This window comes from Acartia tonsa, chromosome 2 (genome assembly GCF_053477335.1).
Source record: "Acartia tonsa isolate MP-2025a chromosome 2, ASM5347733v1, whole genome shotgun sequence".
NCBI lineage: Eukaryota > Metazoa > Arthropoda > Copepoda > Calanoida > Acartiidae > Acartia > Acartia tonsa.
The window spans coordinates 28,582,655-28,601,303 of record NC_137261.1 but is presented as its reverse complement, the minus strand read 5'-3'; the positions used below and the strand labels follow the sequence as shown (position 1 = coordinate 28,601,303).

Sequence of the window (18,649 nt, the reverse complement as noted above, 5' to 3'; positions counted from 1 at the left end):
TACTAGGTAAGTACTGTTGGTCTGCCCTATTAATCAATGCCAGCTTGTGGGGTCACCACAAATAATTCTACTGATACTAGGTAAGTACTGTTGGTCTGCCCTATTAATCAATGCCAGCTTGTGGGGTCACCACAAATAATTCTACTGATACTGAGTAAGTACTGTTTTTTGTGGGGTTATCACAAATAATTCTACTGATACTTGGTAATCAGAATAAAATTTTAGATTTTTTTCAATTATGTATACTGTTTAATTTACATAATAATTTCATTGGTTTGTGTATTTTGAGTTTCTACCATTTGAATGGTTGGAAGATCTTTATAGTGCCTTTAAAAAGGGGGAAAAATTAAAAACTTTGGGCCAAAGTGTCCTGATTTACGTCAAAATGGATTATTCTAATATGACGGGATTTGGGACATTTCTTTCAAAAGTTTACAAATCTATCCCTTTTTTATAGGTACTTAAAAGAGCTCTGAATGATTGTAATATTAACTAACATTACCTCTTAATGATTTTCAACCTAAAACTAGGGTTGGGCCGGATATCCGGTGTGACCGGATATCTTGCCATTTGAAATATCTGGCCGGATACCGGATATTAAAACTATCCGACTCCGATGATTCCGATGTGTGATACACATATTCCGAAAGTCACTCAGTTACAGCCCTCTACCTTTCATACACAGAAAATGAGATAGAAAAAAGGGGGGGGGCGTTCAACGCCACCTCCCCACCCATCCTCCAACCGTTAGGGGTTAATATTACAGATTGAGGGTAGTAATAGTTCAGTAGATTATTTGCTTAGAAGAAAGACCATTCAATAGTTTCTTAATTTTTAAGTTTTAACCTTAATTTTATAAAATAAAACACCAGTTTTTAGAGAATTTTTTTTGCTACTTCAATATCCGATAATTTGGCCGGATACCGGATATCCGGCATTTGAAATTAGCCAGGTATCCGGTATCCAGCCAAAAAAGTGTCCGGCCCAGTCCTACCCAAAACTAAGCTTACACAAACTTTATTTAAATTATTCACAATAACCTAACAATTAAAAAGGTGAAATCCTGTCCCTATCTCTGTATTTAAAATGTTTAGGTTATTGTGTCTCAGATGGTTCCAGCTTGCCAGCTATATGCCAGGTACAGGCAAATGATTAAACTTTTAATCTGTAAATAAAAATTAAAAACATTGTATGATATTTTGTTAGCTTTGATTCAAATATCAATTTACCCCTCCCCAAAAATATTCCTTGTTATGTAAGTTAAGTTTAACTATTTGATTGTTATTAAGGAATGCACTCCTGGTACCAGGACAATGAAAAGCAGAGACTTCCCTTTAATCTGCCAAAATCATATGAAAGATATGTCAGGTACAAACCTTGTAGTATCTGCCCTCAACACAATGGCTTCTTTTTTTAAGGCGAAACTTTTTCATAATTAGGGTCTGTACTTCCGTCCGTAACAGTTAGCTCTTTTCGTTATTTTAGGCATGATAAAATTGTCCTATCGATTTCAAACTTTACATGATGATTCCTATAACAGTTAGATACGAATTAGAAAGCGTAGCAACTCCATAAGCATTACCAGAAAGACTGTACGTCTAATTAAATCATTCTGTTTGTTTTTACTTTTTGATATCAAATTTTTTATGATATAATTATCCTACTCATCTGTATTTACGCAATTTTGCAACATATTTATATACAATTTTGTCTAGACTTACAAAATTAAAGTTCTGCAAATTCAGTTCTGACACTCTACAATAGTTATTGTTTGTTTCTACTTCCTTCTGATTTTAGAGCTTCGCTTTTATGGATCGTTGTTTTATATAAGATAAGGGATTGGATTTTTTAACCATTTTTTTTATCTACATTATAATTGAACTAGTGGCTTCGCCCCTAGCCTCTAGGGGCTTTTTTTCTGAAGGTTCAGGTGATAATTTTAAAAATTTTGTTTACATATTTTTAGATATTTTTTTGTGTTTTATAACATTTTATTACTCTTTATATCATTTTATAACTCTTTATAACATTTTATAACTCTTTATATCTTTTTATATTTATTTATATTGATTTATATTATTTTAAACCTTTGAATTTTTCTTTTTTTTATTGTTTTTTAAATTTCTTTAATTTTTAATTAGCCATTAGCCTTTTTGGGGCTTCGCCCCTACAGGAGAAGGGAGTTTTCACAATCTTTTTGAATTTGATAAAACAAAGTTTAAAAGAAGAAAAGAAATTTAAAAAGAAGAAAAAAAAATTGAAAATATAAAGAAAATATAAAAAAGTATAAAAAAATATAAAGAAAATATAAAAAGATATAAAAATTTATAAAAATATATAAAAACATAAAAAACATTAAAATTAGAAAAAAATATTAAACAAAATTTTTTTGGGGGAAAATTTTCATTTTTTGGGGGGGTTTGGGGTGTCCCACCCCCCAAGAAAATAGCTTAAAACCACCACAGGACCAATAGGTATATACCCTGAAGAGTAGAATCCAATCGGTTCAGTGGTTACCAAGAACTTAAGCTTCAGACGGACAGACAGACGGACGGACAGACATCATTCTACTTTGTATTATAGAAAGAGATGACACAGAAACTATTTTTATGGATGTAATTTTTAGATGGGCCATTGAAGAAAGATACCGAATGTACCCTTACTACAGAACTCTAGAGTATGAATGGCTTACAACAGGGATGCCTATGATCAGACCTATGTTTCTGATGCATCCAGAAGCCAAGTATCTTGATCTATGGGGACAGTTCTATCTTGGAGATAGGTAAAAGATTTTGTCACAAGAATAATGTTTAGCCTATAAGCAAAATAAATCAATGAATCAATATTTGTGGGTGATATAAAAAGGTCGTCTTTAACACGATTGGTTGCCCCCCAAAATCACAAAAACCTTTCTAAATATATTTTTCGTATTTATTCAGTTGTTGTTTACAGTTGATTTTGCTTATTAAAAGGTCTACATTGAAAGAACTCAAGAAATTTTTTTAAAAATTGTCAACGAAATTAAAACCCTCCAAATCTAAAGCTTTATTTTTCTCACTTAATAAAATTTTTCAAAAAAAATTTGCTGTTTGTAGAATCCTAGTAGCACCGGTGCTACATGAAAATCAAGAACTTGTCACTGTTAAATTTCCCACTGGCACCTGGTACACTCTGGGATCCAGGTAAAAAATATAATTTCTCACTGGCACCTAGTACATTCTTGAATTCAGGTACAATACATTATTTCCTACTGGCACCTGGTTTACTCTGGGATCCAGGTACAAAATATAATTTCTCACTGGCACCTGGTACACTCTGGGATCTAGATACAATATATAATTTCCCACTGGCACCTGGTACACTCTGGGATCCAGGTAAAATATATAATTTTCCACTGGAAACTGGTACACTCTGGGATCCAGATAAAAAAATATAATTTCTCAATGGCACCTGGTACATTCTTGAATCCAGGTACAATACATAATTTCCTACTGGCACCTGGTACACTTTAGGATCCAGGTAAAATATATAATTTCCCACTGGCACCTAGTACCCTCTGGGATCCAGATACAATATATTATTTTCCACTGGCACCTAGTACCCTCTGGGATCCAGGTACATTATATAATTGCCAACTGGTACATGGTACACTCTAGGATCCAGGTACACTATATAATTTCCCACTGGCACCTGGTACACTCTGGGATCCAGCTACAAAATATAATTTCCCACTGGCACCTGGTGCCTTCTGGGATCCAGCTACAATATATAATTTCCCACTGGCACCTGGTACACTCTGGGATCCAGGTACAATATATAATTTCCCACTTGTACCTAGTACACTCTGGGATCCAGCTACAATATATAATTTCCCACTGGCACCTGGTACACTCTGGGATCCAGGTACAATATATAATTTCCCACTGGCACCTGGTACACTCTGGGATCCAGGTAAAATATATAATTATATTGTCACCGAATCTCAGAACAAATTTCAATTATGGTCCAATGTCCCTTACCTCCCTTAAAAAATTAAGAATCAACAAACTGACTATGAATAAAATAGAGTAGCTTAACTACTAAAACTAAGAAAAGATTTTTTATTTATATTGATATTAATATTTTATTAATAAGAATTCCAGTATCGTTGGATTACCAAGGAGCCACAACTAGTATACATTCCAAACTTTATGAAATTCCAGCTTTCATGAGGGGCGGCTCTGTTTTAGGTAATTTTTATATTTTTTGATTTATCCTGAAAACATTTCTTAATTTTTTTATCAACTTTATTGGATCAAAATAAAACTGCTTTGTAATAAAATTTACAAATTAAATTAATATTTGGGATTAAGTTTTAAAAAAAAAATTTATATAGTTTTGGATAGATAATTTTGTTTTAAAAAAGTATATATTAAAACTATTGAATGTTTTAGTTTATCATGAGAGTATTGGAAAGAACCTTACAGAGACAGGTTTCGTGATTTTTTCATTTCATTTTTATAAGATTTTTTATAAATAATATATTTGAAGTTATAAATTTATTCCTGAAACAGCTTAAACTATAATCTTAATATATTTATAGAGAAAGCCAATTATCTTGTGATTATACCTCTTGAATGTGCCCGCTCACCCAGACAAACGGTATGTATGTCCTATTATATAAAGTTATAAGAGGTTTTTGTCTTAAACTTAATATCTCAATAACTACTAAAACGATTGAATGCTCTTTTTAAGGTTAGCTTAACATAGCTCCTGTGATGGCTAAGGCCATTCTATTTTCTTATTTGAGTTTTAGAATGGTTTTAAACTATTTTTTAGTCCCTCTCTGTCTCTTAGAAAGGCTACTAGTAAAGTATGTATTAAAAAAGAAATTTTTAACGTATCAAATTTAGATGCAACATTCATAAGTAGCGAAGCACAATTATCCTGAGCTGGATCTTTAAATCATTTCAATGGTGCGCTAAATCGCACTATTGAAATGATTTAAAGATCCAGCTCTGGATACTTATTTGTAAAAAGAATCTACACAACAAATTTATCATAATTAGGAGCTGAGTAAATCACGATTCCGCCAAAATGTTACAAACAAACGGATAGACATACATGCGAACATTTCGATTCATAGATTAGCTTCGCTATGAAGGATTCTTTTTATGCTTGAATGACAACTTCCTTGTACAATTACATACATATAAATATATAAAATAATTTTTAGTAAAGGACTTATCTTAATATTTATACTTATTTTAATTCTATCTTTACCATCAGTCAAGAATTACTAATAATTTCTGATAATAAAAAGTTATTGTCTTCATAAGTAAAAAAATCTTACTGCTTATTGAAACAATTACAATGTTGAAAAAAAACCTGGTGGAAAGTTTGTCTAAATTTATGTAAAGGTTTTTTTGTAGATACAAATCGAACAATGATTTAAAAAATTTATATCTTTGAAATAATTGGCATTTTTTGTAATTTTAGAAACTTAAATTTTTTTTGTCCATAGTTCTTTTCAATAAGGAATACACATATTTAGTGAATATTATCGTTCTACTCGTGTTTTTGACCTTAAAACTAACACCTTTACCGAATTTACCCGCAACCTACTCCTCCCTTGTAATCCAGATTAGTGGTTATTTAATGTATCTTCGTTGGGAATGTGCATCAATTTATCGGCCATTGTCTTATTCCTTTAGATCCCTGGTTTAAAACTTAAAACTTTAATTTAGCTGTACAAATGTTATGCTGAAGGTGATACCTATCTTGGAGGGGATGCTAAGATTAATATAAGAGTTGATTCAGTAAACACAACAGGTAAACATTTTTCCAGAATAATTATCAGCTGGAGTAGAAATGATTCTCAGCCATACTAAAAAATGATGTATAGTATCGTATTACAAACAATTTTCCACGAATGATAAAATAAAAATCAAAGAATTAATACCAATTTTGTTAGCCTTGGCCACTAGCCACTCGATCGTTGTTTATTTTAAGCATTGCAGAGTTGGGGTAAATTTACTTAAAAAGATTAATTTAAATGCCATGGACAGTCAAAGAGACCGACCAAGACAGAGGGGAATTTAAACAAGAATTCAGCAGCCAATTAGATAACTTCAGATATCTAAATTTAACAGCATCCGAGAAAAAAAATATTTTACGGACAAACGGACGGATGGAAATAGGTTATTCTATTTTTATCTAAATAAATAATTATTTTTAGGAAAAGTAAACTTGGAGACAACTGGAACACCAGACCCTCTGTTCCTCAACACTATAAACTCTATGGAAATTATAGGACTCAAACCTGTTGACGGAGCTAAGCTGGATATTACTCTGCCAGGTATAATCCATATATTATTACCTGGATGTTGCACCAGATTTTCTTGTACTCTGATACAGTAACACTCACAGCTGGCTAAAATGATAATACCATCCACCCCCTTCACCCCATCTCCTCTCCTCCTACTGGATGAACGAACTAACCAATAAATGAGGTCTTGAGGTCTATGTTAGCAAGCTAAATTGACGATAAATTTCCTCTGTCGATATATCCACGTTTATCATATATCCATTCCAGGTATAAATGCGCGCACAAATGAAAACTGCAAAAAAATCCTTTTTGTACATCAATCATTTTTGGTAAATCATCAGTATGGATGTCATGATTAATTTATTCCTACTAAGACATCAAAAGAAAAAGGTATTGTCTTGAACTTTTTCGTACACAAAATTAACAAGAAATTTGAATATTTTTATGTTTGTAGATGGAAACAAGTTTACAGCTGAGAATGATGGGGAGGGAGGTGAACATGGACCTGATGAATTGTTTGCTGTTTACAATGGGGACAAACAATCATTGCTTATTAGGTAGTTTCTTTAAATGCGAATCTTCAAATCTGTACATCAGATGCAATTTGTTTTTTTTTATATTAAGATATTTTATAATTATGATAAATCTTGGGACTAAATCCTAACATGAAATTTACACAAAATAAATTTATAAGGATAGGTGTTTAATCCAGAAAACTACCTGGCCCAAGTGGTGGGGATCTTTTTCGTCTTCTAGCAAATTGCTTTCTGTTCTTTTGTAGGGATTTAGCATCTTTAGAATTCAGAAAAGGTTTTAAAGTTTTTTTTCACATAAACTTATTTGTTAACTAGCAAATGCCTGTCATATGTCATGGAATAACAAATTATGAAGAAAATACATTTGGGTCGTGAAACCGTTTTTTAAAGACTTTTATGGTTGATGCATATAACTAAAATGTACTTTTTCAGAAATATGAAAATCAATTCTGACAATTACAAGAGTTCTGTTCTTTCATGGAATTTTGTCAACATTTAAACAGACAATATGAACTATAATCCAAATATCCTAAATATGTAATATCAAATTATAATAATATTAATGTTTATCATAAATATATCATTTTCTTGATATTTATCTTTATTTATGGGTGACTGTAATCTTTGAGTAGGTATCAATTTTCTTCATATTCCCCCTATAAAGATAATCTTAACAAAATGTTGCTAAAGATTTTCTGTGATTTTCCTCAAAGTGCCTGTTGGGTACTCCCTCCCCCCTCCCCGTATTTTTGAAAAAAAATAAAGTAAGGGAGATTGGGGCGTTTCTATGCTTGACAACTGGGAAGGGCAATAACCCTGCAGGGACTATACCAGCTGTGCCTAACCTAGCGTGGTTCTCAGTACCAAATACAACTATTTCAATAACAAAGGAGGGGGTTTAGTGCTCAATAAGGCATTTTGAGGGAAAACGCCAGATTTTATTATGTTTGGTGTAAAGCTAATGTATATAATGTGTATGTGTGTATTTGTTTGATGATGGTATATATGTGTTATGTTATTCAAAGAGAGAAAGAGCAGGTGTAACCTCATACATAGAAATAAAATCAGGTACATAGAAATTATTTGAAGTAGTAAAAATTTTAGTTTCGAGTTTAGGATCTAAATAACTACTTAAGCGATGGGTTTCTCTATTTTAGGTAAGCTTTACTTAGGTTCTGTGATAGTACTAGGCTTTTTGTTTTCAGATAAAGTCTTTAGATGGTTTTAAGCTATTTTTTTTGCATCTTTCTGCCCTTTCGATACAAAGAACCTTAATGCTAGGGGCGTAGCCGCAAGCCTCTAATATAAAAAATTTTAGATAATTATTTAATTTTTATTTTGCTGGTTTGAAAGGGTTTTACTGTTCAAGGAAGCTTTATAAATATGTTGGGGGTAGTTTTAGGCTATTTTCCTGACCTTTTCCCGCCCTTCACTAGTGTTAAGCAACTAGTATATAATGTCTAAATGTAAGGAACGTTTGACAATTTTTATGAAGTTTTAAATTCATGTAAAACATGTTTTAAGCTGATAAGTGTGGGTGGAGGGATATATCACGCTCACATGTAAATAGCACCAAAAAAGAAAAGCGTCTAGTGATACATTTTCTATGTGTGTATGTATATAGTATATTATGAATATGAGAATGGTGTCCCAAGAGAGTCATCAGTCCTACCAACACAACCTAAAACCACCGATACAGAACTGTTTTCATTTAAACAAAAATATAAAGTAAAGTTGAGTCTTAAAAATCATCGTTGGCAAATGTTTGGACCAAGTAAAACTACAGAATGATTTCTTTGTCTGTCTTTCAGTCCGTCTGTAACGCTATGGGGGATATGTGATATTCTTGGATGCTACTTGATAGAGACTGCTGAAATTTTTGTTGATGATTCTCTGTACTATGATCATCCAGTATATAATTTACTTGGTCTTTCGGAATGTCGTGATTTTCGCATATTATCTATTTTCTTTGTCAACTGAACATCGCCTCTAAAGTTACCTTTTTGTCCATTTGACCATCATTTTTTTTTCTTTGCTACTTATGGATGTTGTCATCCTTGTTTATATTGTTTTTTTTTTGAAATACTTATCAATGCGCATGACCAAACCACATTAAAAACACAACTCTGCTTGCTAGAAGAAAAATTTTTTTAAAAATATTTTCTATTATTTGTAGCGTAGCTATTACACAATGCACTACCTTTAATTACCTCGTATGGGCGGGATTGCAGTCAAGGACCTTATCGACTTGATGTACTGTCCAGGTCCTGGTCCAGCAATCCAGGAAAACTAAGGATGACTGTAACGCACCCTTATCTGTCCAAACACCAAAGGATATTATGTTAAGTAACATCCAACAGACAACCAACTCTCTGTGATGCACGACCTTTGTCTGAGAAGACCCAACTGTGCATGGTAACGAGTTGCGCCTGTTTTGGGCCAAGGAATTCCCCCTACTCTAACTATTTATGTCGCGCATCTGACATAGCAGCAGTAGGAACCATTTTTAACGTCTTTAGTTATGACGCGGTGTTGGACCGAGATTCGAACCTATCACCTTCCCGACGACGAGCGGATGCGCTACGTGTTGAGCCACGGTCGCGGGTACAACTACACAAGGCTGTTTGTCCGTAAGAAACGGTAAGAGACAAACGTAGTATTGGTATTAGTTAGCTGCATATTATTTGTGAAAATTCCCGATGCATCTGAAAATTCACTACTTGGTTTACACAGTCCGTCAGTCTGTCTATAATGCTACTGCAATGACATCTAAGTTAAAAATTTATTATTTTGAGAAGATTGTTCTTACTAATGAGATATGCGAAAAATCACAAAACCTTAAATTTAATTTACCAAATAAACAGTTCATTTGTATCAATTTTGACACAGATAGTTCACATATTATACAGCTAGCGATTATGCCCCTGGAGGCCTCTAATGGCACATGAGAGGTTCAATTCGACCCCTACATTTTTTTTATTTTAGTTTCAAAAAGAAAAAGAAAAAATTTTTTGTGGCGGTTGGTGGTAACCTCTCCGAAAATAGCTATAAACCTTCCCATAGTAAAGGAGAACCGTATAGATTCAGCGGTTATCGAGATCTTTCAGTACAGACAGACACACAGAGATCCTGTCACTTTTATATAAGTGCAATCTATGATCAAGTTTTTTCAATTCACTTGTTTTAATTCTAAATGAATTAATATGTTAGTTTGATTTGTATGGTTAATATTAACCTGTTGGCAGCTAATACCTTGGGAAAAATACCAAAATTAGTTGGCTATTATTTACTCAGTGAATCCGGAGCTAATCCTTTTGTACCAATAGGGAATCCAACTTTAGACAGGGATAAAAAGATCTTTGATGAGCGGATTTTTTTTAATTTTAGTTTCTTTATAATTTTGAGTTTTGGATTAACTTTTAATTTGAAAAATGTAAAGAAAAAATGTTTGAAGAAATGGATGTTTCCACAAAACATTTCTCGGGGGGGGGGGGGGGGGTGAACTAACCCTCTGCCCAAACAGGTAAAAACCTACCTGTGACCTATATAAAGCTTGACTGAAAAATAATAAATTGACTTTTTAGAACACACAAACATAAACCCTATTCTAAATAAAAATTTAAAACCAATAAAATTTGTTGTTAGAATGGTTTATTTATTGTTCGTGTTAAAATTACCAATCAATTAAAAACTTGTATACTATGAAATCAATAAAAAAATTATTGATTTTGTAAGTCAAGTTGCTTAATACTTTGCTGCTGGCTTTACTTTACTTCATGAAGGAAGAGGATAAATGGATGTTTATTATACTAGTACCCAAAGTTTTATAATAATATTCTTTTCTTCGTTGGCTTAACAATTTTGGGGACTTTTATTAAATTTTGATTAGTTGGGTGTTAAGTGTCTAAAAGCTTAAGCCATAGAATTAATTTTGTGTATGATAATTGGGAATGTACATCAATCTATTGTCTTATCCCTTTTTATCCCTGCTTTACTTCTCTCCTTTTTATGTTCCCCTCTCACCTCTGAATTCTTTCTCTTATTAGCTTTGTTCTCCGAGAAGAGATTTATTTTTCACCTCCGTTCATTCTTTACTTTAGATGCTCACAATAGGAAAAATATTTAATTATTCAGACTTTCATTTAAATATTTCGTTATTTAATAAAGAATGAATCGTTTTGTTTAATTACAAGTTGTTATTTATCTATTTAGATACTTTGCTGCTACTGCACAGACTTGCACATTAAAAGGAACACTTAGGTATTAAATTTATTTTAATATTCGTGGAAAATTATCTGTAATATGATGCGATTCATGATTTCTCTGTACGACGGTTCTAATCCAGCGGATATTAATAGGTATCGAAGCCATACTGGATCTGAAGCATCTTTACAATTGGTTTGATATTTGTTATCTACACTTTCTGAATATCTTCTTCATTCTAACTGTATCACAGTTTACTGCTCTGATTTTATTTCAACTGTTACTTTTTTTACTGTTTACTGTTTATGTACCTTCTTAATGTGTCATTTTTAAATATAAAAAACATATTTGACTAAAAATTTAAATCTTTTAAAACTTTTCTTATTGATTTAAAATTTTTCTTGGTGTTATACTCACCCCCCTACATTATCATGATCTTTACGTACACACACGCACACACACCCACACAGAGAACCAACAAATTTTTCCTCCCCCCCCCCCCTCTCCCATTACTGGTGGGGTGTATCATTAATCTTGGCCAGGGATTACCCAAGAAATAATTAAACAACAAATCTGTGTATTTGTGTTTTCATTGATTATATGTTACTAGCGGTTGCGCCCCTAGAATCTAGGAGCTCTGTATCTGAAATAGTAAGGAAGGACACAAAAAAAACTACAACCATCCCAGGTTCTATGTGTGGCTTCCCTAAAACGGAAAACTCAATTGGTTCAGTGGTTATCGAAATCTTAAGCTACAAAAAACCCTTACTTCTATACATAATAGGATATACAAAAACATTTTTATTTGTTTAATAAACTTTTCTTTTCTACTTAAAAATTTAAATAAAATATTGTTGGCCATTTTAGAAAAGTTTTTTTTATTGCATCGTATTATAAACAACTTTCCACGGATATTTATATCAAAAATCATAAGATGAATTACAGTTTTGTTAGCTCTGAGGTTAAGGCCAACAATTAATATTATTATTTAATTATTCGAACGATACTATACATATTTTTTCAGTATGGCTCAGAACCAGTTCTAATCCAGCGGGCATTAATCGCTTTTGAAGTTATACTGGAAAAGAAATTAATAAAAAAAATATTGTTTTAAGGTAAAAATAGGGCAAACTTGTTTTTTGGTTACAAATAATAGAGAAGTAATTAAAAATGGTTTAAATTTGTATTACACTCCCAGTAAAATATCTATTTCTCTTGAAGTACTCGATAATTTAGTGTTAATTGATAATTCTTTTGAATCTAGAAATTTTATGCTGTTAATTTGTTTCCCCTTTCAAACAACATAAACTTTTATTTTTTAGTCTTCAAATCTTCCAATTTATCAGTAAAAAAATTTTGAATCAGTTTCTTAATTTCATTAGTTTTACATTGGTACCAGAAGAGAGAAAATTTTATTTCCAATCAATATGGATGTAGAATATACGTGGATATTATAGATAGGCGAAAATTGTCATCAATTTAGTATGCAAAAATGGACCTCGTTTATTGGTCAATTTGTTCACCCAGTAGGAGGGGAAAAGGGTTGGATAAGGGGTATCATTATTTTATACCTATACACGAACACACTAGTCAAACTTAACAGTACTATCCGAAGAGTAACACTGTATTAGAGTACAAAAAAATTTGGTGCAACATTTTGACAGGAAGTAACTGAAAATTTAACGGGAAGTTGCATCTATAAGAAAACTCACACTTGGTTGAAACAGGAAATAATTTTTTCAAGGTATAAAAATATTATCCAGTAGGGCTTCGAAACCGATTGATATCCGCTGGATTAGAACTGTTCTTAGCTATACTGAAAATCATGTAGCGCATCGTATTACAGACAATTTTCCAAGAATATGAAAATAAAAATCATGAATTAATACCATTTTTGTTGGCCCGGGCCTAACAAATCTAGTTTTAATCTTTAATTTTTCATTTTAATACCTACTGAAAGCTGTCTGTAATGCAATGCGCTGAATAAATATCTATTTCTCTAAAAAATTGTGATAGATTAGTTATAGTTGGTATTATTCCTGCAATATGTGATCTCATGAGAAATTACCTGTAATACTTTTTTCAGAATGGATGAAAACCAGTTCTAATCCAGCGGATATGAATTGGTTTCGATGCAATATGAATTGCACAATACTTTTCTTTTCAATGAGGCATACATGGCAACATTTGCGGTCAGACTACTGAAAAGGCTAGATCAGTGTTATAAAAATAAACTTTTTTTTGTTCTCGATTGTTATGATTTGCAGGGGTAGCTATTCTAACAATCCATTCTACAAATAATCACGAAACCTTTTAATGTAAGGTGGAAGTATATTTTTTTCTTCAGGTAATTGAAGAGGGGTGGGTAAGAAGGGAAGAAAAAGCGGAAGGGGGTTGTGGGGGAAATTTCCTTTAGAATTGTTTGTCAGAATCACTTTCCCTTTTCCCTGATGATTTGTAGTTTTAATAATGGCACAAATAGAAAATATTGTCCTTGATAATCAGAGAATAATGGAAATGTTTTGTTTTCCCAACCAACCATCTGGACCATTATATTGTAGATGCAACAGGAGAATAAACCAGGGAAATCAGGAAAATAGAAATAGGACAATGGACAATTAATTCATTTTTAAAGAGTTATTGCTCACTGAGCTTGAGGAGTATCTGCCAAGTTTATTGAAAAATGACAACACCTTTACAAGGGAAATTTTAATTTAATTTGAATAATAAAAAGAAAGATAGGGGTAAAAAAGTCAATTTACATTGGCTTATTCCTCTTTTATTTTGCTAGCATTATAAATAGGAAAAGTCATTAATATGTTTTCCCTAAAGAAGCCAAAAAATTAACAAAAGTTTGTCAGTTCTTCCTAAAAAATGTCAAGACAGTTAAGATAATATATTTCAGATCTATTGTCCTATCACTTTATCACCGAAGACTAGGGAATATCATAAAAATAAAAAGGGGGCCGGGGGGGGGGGGGAGGGAGTTTATCATTAATGTGTTATAAATGTATATAACATGTTTGTGGGTAAATTCATAGGGGGAGTAATAAAAAAAGTGTTACTACAATCTAACAAACTTTTGAAAAAGCATACATTCTCATAATGAACCATTAAATTTGACTCTTGAATCTTTAAAATCCCTCATTATACAAGGAAGAAACTGTCAATTTTGACAAATACTAAATATTTAACAAAATAACATACAGACAATGCACCTAGCGTAATTAAATATCGTTGCTACTACAAAGTTTTGCAAGATCAAAAGAACGTAATTTCAGGATGGATGGAGATCAGCTGAAAATGATTTCCTATTCGAGCCCTAGTTTCCTAAAGTGTACAGCAGATAACCCAATTATTGCAGACCCTATTTTCAGCGACTCCGGTCAAATGGAAAAGCGATTTAATGTATAAACGATTTATACATTATACATTCAAAAATTTAAATTTTTAAAATTTTGATTTTTTGAAGCTTTTTTAGCTAGTAGCAAATATTGAGATAGGACGCGGAAGCTACGCACACTTTCGGAAACTAGAATTCAGTTCATCTGGATGGAGGAATATGGAAATGAACATCGCGCATTGTCATCTCGGGGTTAATATCAGGGATAAAATGATAGGTAAAAGGCAATACATAATTTGTCAAGTATGCAGCGGCTGCTGCTATCTGCAGCCACGCATTAATTTTGCTTGGTTAAAGTTATAGATCTAAGAAAAAAAGGGTTAAGATTTCTTAGAATTGTTGACCAGCTTCCCAGCGGCTTATCAGGAGATAAAACTGCAGACAGCAAGTAAATTTTCAGCATTCAGCTGTTACAAGCCGTATTTTTTTTTCCAACTTTTGTATAGTATAGTAAAGTACATTACTTCAATAAGATTTTTTATCCATTCATTTTTCTGTTTTCCGTATTTCAGATGGTTACATACATTTTCTTTTAATCTTTCAATCCCTAGACACCCCCTTCCCCCCCCCCGCCCTCCTCCATCTTTATTTGTTTGTATATCATTTCGTCCCTTGACATCCTCATTTCATCCCTAAGGCTTTAAAAATCAGGGATCTATAGGGATAAGACAATGGCCGATGAATCAATTTACATCTCCAATAATGATACACAAAATTACATCTTCTGTAGATTACAATTTAAAGTTGAAACGTTTGAACACTTGACTTAATGTACCAACAAATCAAAATTCATTTAAAGTCCCCGAAATTGTTAGGCCAACGAATAAGAAAACGTCATTATAAAACTTTGGGGATTAGTGTAATAAACAGCCTAATGTCCCCTCCCTCCCTGTTTAACAATACATATTGGATTTAATAAAAGATTTTTTATGCAATCTTAGCTTTAACTATTATTTTTAGTTTTATTCAGATGTGTTATATCAGAACTTTAGGAAATGTTATATCAAAACTTAAGTCCCAACTAATTCTCCAAGAATATGTCAAATTTGTGTTTGTGTGTGTTATGCATGCATGTTTTTCTATAAGATCTCAGGAAACACAAACTCTATTGATCTACAATCTTTATGGAACATTTGCAGATATGAATGAAGTTAATTTTTATGAAAAGGTGTTTTTTTTTATTAGTGGCAATAGCTAAAACTAATTTTATGTGGTATAATCTGCCAAAGATATACTAAATTTGTTGAAAATAAGAGCTTTAGAATGGTTCTAAAAATCAAATCACTCCGACATCCCAGACCATTTGTTTTGGTTCTGGGTTTTAAGCTATTCTAGACTCAGTCAACAAAAAAGCACCTACCACATAAAAATATTTTTATTAAAAAAAAACGAAAATACAATAAAGGACAGTCCTTGTGTTATATTTTTGTATATCCCACATCAGTAATAGAAGGTGTCCCATGGGATGATGGCCCAGTTATATATTACCTTTACAACGCAGGGAAATAGAAGGAGAGAAATGAACAGAAATGAAAATCTATTTAAATCTGTAAATAAAGTCTGTAATAGATATTTATTGTTAACTGATAAAAATTAAGATTTTTTTTACCTCCCCCCTTGCTGTATAATATGTTAAAATTTACCTAATTTCAAAGCCAAGGGCTTTCGAACGGTTTCAAAATGGTTTTGTAGTGGGAAGGGGGTAAAAGGGATGCCCCTCTTTCTTGGACGTTCCTCATCATTTGCTACAGACGTATTGGTGGACCGACAGTAAATGTAGAAAAGCTTTGCTTTTAAAATCAAGATAATTTCAATGCATTAATTTTAAAAATAATTTCATTTTATCTGTGGTTTACCTCTTTATACATGGAAAGAGAGAAAGAAATGGATGGAGGGAGAGATATAATGTGGAGGGAAAGGATATAGGATATATGTACATGGATATATTGTCAAGGTAAAATTTGTCAAAAATGGACCTCATTTGTTGGTCAGTTCGTTCATAAAGTAGGTTGGGAGGGTATGGGGTAAAAGATGATGAATGGGGGGAGGTATTGTTATATTTGCCAGCTGAGAGCATAACTTTGTCAGAGTACTCGAAAATTAGGTGCAACATCAAAGTAATAATATATCGATTGTGGAGGGAGAGAAAACACAATCTCGGCTAAAAGTCAAAACATTAACAATGGATAGCCATTTCTTCAGGGATCTAAAGGGATAAGACAATGGCCGTTAAATTGATGTTCATACCCAATGATGACACAAAAAATTACCCCTACTGTAGATTAAAATTAGTAGTTGAAACGTTTGAACACTCAACTTAATAAAATAACCAATCAAAATTTAGTCCCCAAAGTTGTTAAGCCAACGAAAAAGAAAACTTTATTTAAACTTTGGGGACTAGTGTAAAAAATGGACCATAGTCCCCTCTTTCTTTGCGTTTTTAGAGGGGAACAGAGCTACTCTACAACCTAAAGAATTTTTTTTTATTTAAAACCTCATTCATAACAAAATTTCAGATGAAAAGTCAAAACGAACGTATTTAAAATGTTTATAATGTTAGTTTAGATAATACCTGCACTGTGCAGTGATATAACGATTCTAAATATGATTAGATGGGGGGGGGGGGGGGAGATTTGTGGTCCACACGACTATTCGCGGGATTTTACCATATCAAATCTAGAAATAAAACAATTAGCATTTAAAATAACATCCAATTTTATTGTATCACAAAACAAGTTGAAATATAATTGAATACTACAGCTTTCAACATTAAATTAATATTAAATAACTTTTCCTCTTTATAAATGGGTCAATCAAATTTTAATATTTTGGATATGATTTGATTTTGATTGTAATTTTAACAAACATGCCCTGTAATTTAGAAACAAAAAAAAGAATAATAACATTCATAAAAGCGAAGCTCTGAAATCAACAAACGAACATAAACATTTGTCGAGTGTCAAAACTTAATTAGCAGAATATTAATGAAACATTGTTTCACCAATCAGATGAATAGGATAATCAAATCATATAAATAAGGGTTGTCAAAAGTTAAAAATTAACATTTCCCCTTCATTTAAAACTAGAAAAATGGATAAAAAATACAATCCAGATTTTGAGGTTTTCAAAAATAGCTTTAATAAAATTCTGTCGCTACCTATTGTTTTATACTATAAAAGTTTCCTGTTTGAACAATTTAATCGTACTCTTATAAGTAGAAACAAATTGTATGAAAGGAAATTATTGGATAATAATCTTTGCTTGAAATGTAACGTAAAAGCAGACACTGATCATTCAATTATGGAATGCTACTTTCCTAGTTATTTTATGCATTGTTTCGCATTATTTCTTGATGACTACTACAATGATGGTAAACCAGATTTTATTTTTTTGAAAGAAAACTTTTATCTGTTCAATATACATTTTCCTGTATATCAAAATGATGAATATATTCAAATTAGTATTTTAATACTTTTAGCAAAAGACAGATCATTAAAAATAAGCAAGGATGAACAAATATTGAAATTCAATGATTTTAATTGTTTTGCTCAGACAATGTTTATTGCTCAATTTGCTTCTAAAATTCTTAATAACACTGGAATTAATAGTAACTTAATTGATAAATTTATTGATTATTTGATGCTCAGTAAAAATAATGTCCAGTTATTTCGCATTAGTTAGATAGTATAATCCTTATACTAAAGTAACAGGATGTCTGTGTGTCTGTGTGTCTGTCTGTGTGTACTGAAGGATCTCGCTAACCACTGAACCGATCGGGTTCTCCTTAACAGGGTAGATTCTCATATGTCCCAGGAAGGTTTATAACTATTTTGGGGGAGGGTACCACCACCCTCCCTAGAGAAAATTTTTTTTTTAAATTTTTTCCAATTTTAGAAAGAGAGTTTAACGAAAAACAAACATCAAACGTAAAATATTTTTTAACTTATTCTTTTAAAATCTAAAATAAGAAATTGAATTATTAAATTCGACTCTCTCCTCCTCAAGTGCCCCTAGAGGCCTCTAGGGGCGTAGCCGCTAGTTTACAATATTGTATTATCATAACATGATAATTATACCAAATATTAAATGTGTTTAATTTGTTTCATTGAAATAAATTTTAAAACAACAACAACATTTCTTAAATTGATGTGCGGACTTTCGTGTAACGATTATAGAATTGCTTCGCTCCCTAAATCGTAC

General features: G+C 32.0%; 1 protein-coding gene across 1 annotated transcript in view; it reads left to right on the top strand.

Annotated features, from left to right (window-relative positions):
* LOC145308899 (lysosomal alpha-glucosidase-like) overlaps window positions 1-7,437 on the top strand; it is a 36,881-nt gene extending 29,444 nt beyond the window's left edge. Inside the window, exons 18-28 of the mRNA XM_080150301.1 lie at window positions 1,095-1,138; window positions 1,290-1,368; window positions 2,627-2,782; window positions 3,096-3,182; window positions 4,135-4,229; window positions 4,434-4,472; window positions 4,583-4,641; window positions 5,727-5,811; window positions 6,218-6,337; window positions 6,762-6,864; window positions 7,276-7,437. Of these exons, the coding sequence (XP_080006427.1) occupies window positions 1,095-1,138; window positions 1,290-1,368; window positions 2,627-2,782; window positions 3,096-3,182; window positions 4,135-4,229; window positions 4,434-4,472; window positions 4,583-4,641; window positions 5,727-5,811; window positions 6,218-6,337; window positions 6,762-6,864; window positions 7,276-7,342 (934 nt within the window). The 3' untranslated portion in view covers window positions 7,343-7,437. The remainder of the gene's footprint in view (window positions 1-1,094; window positions 1,139-1,289; window positions 1,369-2,626; window positions 2,783-3,095; window positions 3,183-4,134; window positions 4,230-4,433; window positions 4,473-4,582; window positions 4,642-5,726; window positions 5,812-6,217; window positions 6,338-6,761; window positions 6,865-7,275) is intronic.
* Window positions 7,438-18,649: the final 11,212 nt, after the last annotated feature.